The sequence below is a fragment of the Cryptotermes secundus genome, unplaced genomic scaffold (genome assembly GCF_002891405.2).
Source record: "Cryptotermes secundus unplaced genomic scaffold, Csec_1.0 scaffold797, whole genome shotgun sequence".
NCBI classification, from domain to species: domain Eukaryota; kingdom Metazoa; phylum Arthropoda; class Insecta; order Blattodea; family Kalotermitidae; genus Cryptotermes; species Cryptotermes secundus.
The window spans coordinates 1-8,489 of record NW_019739974.1 but is presented as its reverse complement, the minus strand read 5'-3'; the positions used below and the strand labels follow the sequence as shown (position 1 = coordinate 8,489).

The 8,489-nt window shown below is 35.7% G+C and overlaps 1 protein-coding gene across 1 annotated transcript; it reads right to left on the bottom strand.

Moving 5' to 3' along the window:
- Window positions 1–2,330: 2,330 nt before the first annotated feature.
- LOC111872229 (SPRY domain-containing protein 7) lies at window positions 2,331–8,431 on the bottom strand. The gene is made up of 5 exons (XM_023865897.2): window positions 7,602–8,431; window positions 7,371–7,487; window positions 7,024–7,184; window positions 5,165–5,267; window positions 2,331–5,017 (listed from the first exon to the last, which is right to left on the bottom strand). The coding sequence occupies exons 1-5, from the start codon at window positions 7,711–7,713 to the stop codon at window positions 4,920–4,922; spliced, it is 591 nt and encodes a 196-aa protein (XP_023721665.1). The 5' UTR covers window positions 7,714–8,431; the 3' UTR covers window positions 2,331–4,919.
- Between the last annotated feature and the right edge of the window lie 58 nt (window positions 8,432–8,489).

Here is an 8,489-nt window from a genome sequence, read left to right as displayed (position 1 = left end):
TAAGTAAGTTACAAATGGATATAGAACTTAAACAAATAAGAGTACTGATTTCAAAAATGCTTTTATTTCTCAACATAATCTCCCTGTATATTGAGGCACTTGTCCCATCATTTCACAAGCCCCTGAAAACCAGCAGCATAAAATTCTTTGGGTTGCTGTCGAAACCAGGCGGTGACTTCCCTTTCTACAGCTTCATCGTCGGGAAAATGTTTAGCCAAAAGATGATGTTTAAGAGAGCTGAACAAATGCTGTAAATGCCGACTCCTACTGTAATATCCTCAGGAAACTTCGTAAGGACTCCTCACCAAAGGCATGTTGCTCTTCCATGACAACGCACGTCCCCATACTGCCAACAAGACAAATGAGACGTTGCGAAATTTCAAGTGGGAAGTCCTCGAGCATCCTCATATAGCCCCAACCTTGCTCCAAGTGACTTCCCTCTTAAACATCATCTTTTGACTGAACATTTTCCCGACAATGAAACTGTAGAAAGGGAAGTCACCGCCTGGTTTCGACAGCAACCCAAAGAATTTTATGCTGCTGGTTTTCAGGGGCTTGTGAAATGATGGGACAAGTGCCTCAATGTACACGGAGATTATGTTGAGAAATAAAAGCATTTTTCAAATCAGTACTCTTATTTGTTTAAGTTCTATATCCATTTGTAACTTATTTATTGACTTACCTTACATACAACCTACAACTACACATAGGATACTGTATACAAAATCATATGAAATATCTGTAGAGAACAGAATCAGGGAAAAGAAATCATCAATGACAGGTTTACTGCAGAACTTCAACACAAAATAACTGTTAAACAGAAATAGTAAATTCTAATATTTCTCTAAATATATTAGGGATCCATTTTTAGCTACTATATTATTTTGTTTCACTAAAACTGTATTAATGTATGTCCATCACTCAAACAAATTAATTTACATTATTGAAACAGCTCACTTCATACATTATACGAGTCACCTCATACCCCTTTGGCATAAAGCTACAGAAGCTGGAAAGCATTGCAACAATGAGATCTGATGTGTTCATTGCAGTGAACTACCAAAGATTGCAATCTTTTGTGTTATGACATCAGGTACTTTGGTAGATGATACCGCATAGCAAACAGCATGATGTCATAGCTCAGAAGATCACCAGCTCCACTGTAACAATGTTTCTGTGATCAACAACACACTTTAATGTAACCCATAACTACTCACAGATCCACATTAACTTCTGTGAAATATCTATCTAAAATGGTTGTGCCATATTTCAGGTGGTAAGACACTGTCATCTCACACAAGAGGCCTAGGTTCAATAATGGGTGACTTCATGTGAGATTTGTAATCGACAAAGTGACATTACAGTAGGTTTCTCTCTAACTTTCTTCAGTTTTCTCCTGTTAATTGTCACTCTACCATTGGTCCACAATCATCTATAACTGTCCATAAGGGAGCATATTATCACATCACCAGTCTATAAGTTGGGGGCTTCATCTTTGAACTGGCATTTGGCTGGTTACAAAGTAAGAAAGTTTTATTCATGTTTATGTTTCTGAGCATGGTACTATAGCAACACATTTTTAAGCATACAGCAAAAACTTCTGACACATCATGATTTTGTATATTATTCTAAAAGTACAGCAGATCACAAAAGATGAACATTGTCTTGTTTTCATAATCAGCAACTATTACGTGTGGGCCAATTTGGATTGAGCATGTGAAATTTAGTTAATATTTATCACAGAATGTGAATTATTTTATAAAACTCTAGATGATTTTCTTCAAAACAGACATCCAGGTATTAATAGGGTGTACAGACTTCAGTACAATTGTGTCTAAATGCTCTATTGCACAACTACAAAGTTACCACCCATTGTACATTCCTGAAACCAATGAACCAATACAACCTGCGTCAAAACATCTGCAAGATTGTACACTCAGTGTAATCTAAGTGGTCATTACATGTGTATTATTACCAAAGATATTACATAAGACTGCTTGGATTCACATCTCCATCAATAGCATAAAATCTATCTCAGTAAATCTAATCTAATCTAATCTGTAAGATCTGAGGTTTTCATGGCGGTGACTATGAAGAAAGCTGTCTTTTGGTATGTGGCGCTGTGTAGATATTGTATTAACCGACGTTTCGGAGGAACGTATCGCCTCCATCTTCAGGGTAGAAGAAAAAAGAAGAAAAGTCCACAAGAGAGGAACCAGTGGTTGACTCAACATTAGTCTGTCAGCATCTCCTCACACTGGTTCCTTGCTCACAGATTTTTCTTCTCTTTTCTTCTACCCTGAAGATGGAGGCGATACGTTCTTCCGAAATGTCGGTTAATACAAAATCTACATGGCGCCACATCCCAGAAGACGGCTTTCTTCATATATGTCTCTGTTAATCCAACCCCAAGTCTCCCAGAGGTCAAATTATTTGACTGTTTACACAGTATTGTTAACACCAGCACTGAAACCGTCAAACATGTCAGTTAAAATCTTTCTTGTTAAAAAACAATGCATCCTGCCAGCATGGAAGAACGGCATGCAGTCCTCATGTTATTAATTATAATAAGAAAGTAAACTAAAGATTTATTGAACGAAGGAAGGGAGCTGAGTGACTTCGATGATGAAGAGAGTAGTCATTGAAAGAAATGGAGACAACACAAGCCAAGTTATTCAACTATGTAACAATAATAATGACAGTGTTTCTATCAGTTCTTTAACTCATAACTGAAAAACATCAATTTCAATGTAAATTAATTACTGTGTCACATACCTAGATCTAGGAGATGAGGCTTCCAGGACAATTTACAAAAGAATTCAAGGCCAATACATTATCTTCTACTTTCCCCTCAGTACAGTTAAATTTCATGATAGCACAAGCACAAGCAGATATGCTAAATCTCTTAAAAATATTACAATGAAATATTTGTCAAGGATCATCTATACACTGCAGACTAAAAAATTTCAAGGCTATCAATGAAGAGAAAATAAAACGTTCGTTTGATGTGCTGCTGAATACTGATCAGGATCCCAAAGGACCTACAAAAACATCTGGTTCCACGGTTTTCTCAGCAACACCCATATTTCTCTGCAGTTATGTTCAGGAATGAATTTTACACAATTAACTTGGCTCTTCAATTAAATTATACCAGCACAGCTGCACCAAAATATGAATATGAATATGATCCATGTCACAAAGTCCAGCTTGTTAAACAGGCCATGGAAATATTTGTACATTCCCCATCAGTCAATATTTTTCACTGAATCTCCGATAGGAATTAAGAATAAAACTGCTTATATTCAACACACCCAGCACTGCTGTTTTTGGTTCATGAAATTCAAATTATGGAAAGGCAATACAGGCTACATTTTCCATACAGAATTGTCTAGTGTATATTTTTCTGCCAAAAATATAGCATATATGGCATAAAATGGTGATGAATCTAGAAGATGAATGTGGGTTCTTCAACAGGGGTTACCATTTGAATACTGACAACTGTTGGAGAAATCATATATTATAGGAATGGCGACACCCATGTTTGTGATTTCCAGGCAAAGAAAACCAGGAAAGCAGTACTTAGCAATGCATAAATATTTTTAAAAATAGTTTTTGGGTTCACTTTATTGAAAAGTTTACATGTAACTCAGAACTTCAAAATGGTGTAGCAAACATTTGTGTAAAATAAAAATTACAGAAATCAGAATCATTTGGAAAAATGTCTACATTTCTTAAGAAATTGGCCTGGCAGTACAGAAAATAGAGATGCCCATTCTAGGGTTAAACAAATTTAGCAACAAAACAATACATTCAATTGTGGTATATCTGCAATATTATCATTCATTCATTCATTCATTCATGCATTAATTCACCACTTCAATAGCACTTGCAAATAAATATGAATATATTAAGATCAATGTCTTCTAGGATGTGAAGACAGTAGTCCACTGAAGTCCGCTGATATTTTGGAGGAAGGTATTGCCTCTATATTTAGGGTTGAAAAGTAAGCCAAGCAAGTAACCAGCAGGTGGCCATGGGAAGTGCAGCTGGTTGCTTCTTGCTGGTTACTTGCTTCTTTGATCCTGAAGATGGATGTAATATATTCCTCCAAATGTCGGTGAACTTCTACCAGACTACACAGCAATACGTGTTCAAAGTCACAAGTGTAAGACTCTCAAATCCAGATCTAAAACTCCACTGGGAAATGCCCTTTATCTTTGCAGTCTATCATGTCTATATTTAGATAAGTTCTAACCTCCCCAGCAAGACTGGTTAACTTCTTCGCTGATATGGTCTAAAGAACTGCTTGTCAGTATAACGTGTAGAACAAATTACAGACAGTTCCATAATTACTTAGGCACTGTTCACAAGCTGTTCTCAAACTGCAACAATATTATTGCTTAAAACACATGGGCTAAAACACCAATCATAAGAACCCTTGAACAGTACTCTTTTGGTTAAATAATTAATTCTGAATCAAATATGTGTTTTCTGAATAAGGACCAACTTTCTCTTGAATCACATATAACAAATATGAGACCTGTATTAATACTTTAAATTTTGTACCAAGTTCAATTGGGGCTTCTTTCAGTGTAAGAATACACCGTGAATTAATACACAGAATTACTGGGTTTTTGGACTTCTTCCATCATCCAGTGTGAATTAATGTCCCAGAATTTTCAAATTCTTATTTACATACTTTTAATTTAATCATTCTAGCAGCACGACATACAAAATAAGGACAGGCCGGGATAATTTTCTGTAAAGCAGAGAGAAAAATGTTTCTAGAAAATCCTGGGAAAATCTGAAAATGAGAGCAGCTTATGTTACCATATTAACAGATGGACTTCTCTTTCTTGTGGTATGGAGGGAACAAATGGTGATGGCATTTAAGTCTAAATCTGCAGATCAGCACTATGTTACAGAAGGCTCTGCTCTAGCATGATCTTATCAAAACCTCCTGGAGGAGAATGATGGAAGTTGTCAAGGACAATGTCCAGTATAGCTCCATCATCCACTGAAATAAAACAACACACAATTTTTCCTGGGCTTCTACAACAGTGGTCGGACAGGCCTGAATTCAGCTACAGCACAAAAATAATATTCACATAAATGTATTCTAATAAAGATACATTTAATAAACCATAATCAGCTAATTACTTACCATACAAAGCAGGATATACATTGCCCCTGATGCCGCTCACTGGACTATCCACAGGTTTCCCATTGATATAAAAATTTAGCTCAATATGGTCATATGAGACTCCCTACAAGAAATTAATACAAATGTGCAGTATGGTAGTACGTAAGTATTAATTGCATAACATTCACATGAGTGATTAGGATAAGTAACAATTTTAAAAATTTTCCAAAACTTCAGCCATTATTAACCGCACTATTTTGTTCAGTATCATAATTGATAGCCATGTGTGAGCATATCTTTCCAGTTTAAGGCAAAATTGAGAAAAAAATGGAAAAATTCTGAAAATCAAGAGAAGACAGTTTTCTCCGTAAGACCAATATTTTTGCTGTAATCGCAATGAATGAGACTAGACACTTCTTCACACTATAATAAACTGTTTTACCAATTTTAACATCATTCCCTCTACCAAACAAATATTTTCATACATTATTTTATTTAAACAAAATTAAATTCTAGGACCATATCCTTTTTCATTAGCAACAAAAAGGAAAGAGGAAGATTTTGTTAACAAGTTAATCTGTTGCTTCGTTGATTCATTCTAAAGAATCCTATTTCCATGACAACACAAAAACACTTTTTTTCCAAGCCAATTCCTGTAAATGTAACTCCAAATTTCATGTTCAAAAGAACCTTTCACCCCCTCTATAAAGCTAATTTCCCCTTTTTGATAAAATGTATAAAAACAATAATTTTGAAATTAAAATTTTCAAGGGGAAAAAAGCCCAGATGCTTGCAACACAGTAAATAAAATTTTCTCTAAATGCTGTATATTTAATAAGTTTCAATAACAGAATCTTCTTAATTTAATTCTATAATTTGTACCTGTTGTCACGCAAAGGATTCTCATGAACTGTCCTCCATTCTGTCATGCCTTCTTATGCTCACCCTACTATACCCCACTCTTCCACTCCTACTGGCTGTTTTACTAGCATTAAGTGAGGGGTGCCACCAGCCAGCCTAGGAAAATAGTAACACTATTTTCGCACTAGTGTGAACTGAGCTCTGCATTCTTTGGTCCCATTATGCTAACACAATGTTCTAGGGTAGGGGTGAAAGAATGCAAGGATTTGTGGAAAGTTTCAAGGACAGATACATCTCCCCAGTAAGTATCTTTGTATCGATCTTCAAGTATGTTAGCAAAATGTCAGGGTGTAAAAGGAAGCGTGTTGTGTTAAGTATTCAACAGAAAAAGGAAAATGCAGCGAAAAAGTAAACGACAATATTAAATTTTTTTAAGTGTTAATATTCGTAAAAAGTGTTGGATGTTGTTGAACACTGTGATTGAAATAACTAATTCATACTTCAGTGTAACGTAAAAAAAGTATTAAATAGGCCATGAGATGACATAAAAATGAGGTTGAATAAATTTAAATACAAGCAGGCCTATAGTATTATGAAGGTACAGTATTACAGTACTACTTTTAATAAAATCTGTCTTAACCGGGTTTTCGATTAATCGTGATTTCCATCCCCACCATTATCCCGGATAATCGAGAGTTGACTGTATTGTGTAAAACAGTCCTGCAAGTAACAAACACTCTAAAGATACACAGTTTTCATTAACAGAATCACCATGCTCCAGTTTTTTAGACATGGAATAATTAATGGTAAATGATCTGATAACCAAACTGTACCAATTTAAGAAGAACCATTGGAGGACTCTATAAGCCTCAACCAACCACTACAACTTGCCTATCTATTCATATGACAACATCAACTGTTACAACTCAATAACTACAGCCTATCTAACTTCATAATAGCGTGACAGTACTTGCAAATGAAGTGGATGCATATTTAAAGATTAACTGTATAATTCTTACCAAAATATCTCCCTCCTGAGCAGAATCTTGTATTTTCTGAAGTTCTGTATTATTATGCCTGAGCACCCCATCCCAACACAGAACCCATGATTCAGCATCATGTCCACCTGGTGATCGATTGAGGTCTGTATTTCGTGTTGCTAAACCAACACCCCAAACACCTATAAAATTTGAAAAAAACATGTTAGTAATTAACAGTGTGATCTTCTGTGATACAACACCAATCTGGTATACTAGAGAGTGCCACACAGCAGACCTGAATCTTAATATTAGCAACATGAGAACCTCAAATCTCAGCATGTTTATCAAAATCATATATGAAACAAATTCAAATAATTATCACTTACCTGACTGTTGTATTTTAATTTCAAAGTAAGATTTACTTTGCACTAAAGGCGCACTGGCCAAAGCACCACCACTACCGCATATTCTCTGTCCATTTTTTACTATCACTACTTCATGACCTGAAAAGTAAACATGCTCATAAATATATGTAATGAACCAAAAGATATATGATACCACAATTCAGAATATCTAAACAGGCGGATTTATTTGCACACTACAAGTTTCAAACTTACCCATGTGACCAGTATCAAGTACTATGGGATTTACTTCTCTCCGCTGTATATTATTTTGCGATAAACCAATCCCATCAAAACAGTTTTTTAAGCAACAAAACACTACAGACATTTTCAAGCCTTTAATGACCTTAGAAATTTTCAGTAACAAATAAACATTTCTGCAGTACTCAAATTTTGCCCCTAAGACTGCATCTGTCAAAATGGTCAGAATAATGCCAGGCTGAGGTGCGTTATGAACACTGACTTCGACACTACACACCCCTAGCTTCAACACATGGATCACAGATCACAACTGACGGTTATACTCAGTAGCCTCAGTAGAGCAGTAGCAGCGAACGGTAACGTACACAGATAAATACGGAAATTAACGCACTTCATATACTAGAATTGTTAAATATATAAAAATTACGTTCCAGATATCGTATGTTTTGAGCAAAGTTTATGACAACTCCTAGAGTTTTGCTGATGGAAGGGCAGAACGGATATATTTCTTGCAACACTACCACATGCGGACATATGACAGGGCGTGAAATCGTGCCTACGAAATTTACTAATAAACGTCTATCTACAATCCTCTTTTGCAAGAGTCTATGTAAAAGTTTAGTATGACAGATGGCATTCCAATACGTTCCCAGTTCGCCACCTTCATTGTCCTTAATCAATCATACCAACATGGTGAGCGTGAACTTCTACAGCAGGGATGTCACAGGTTTCTTTCCCAGCACTGGAATTTTTAATGTATCATAGTCGATCACAAATCACAATAACATTGTATGGTGTGGCGGTCTGGACGATCTAAATCGCCTTGGATTTACGGAACGAAAATAAATAAAAATTCATACTGCCGTTCTGTTTCTAGTGAATTACGCACAGGTAGCAGCACAT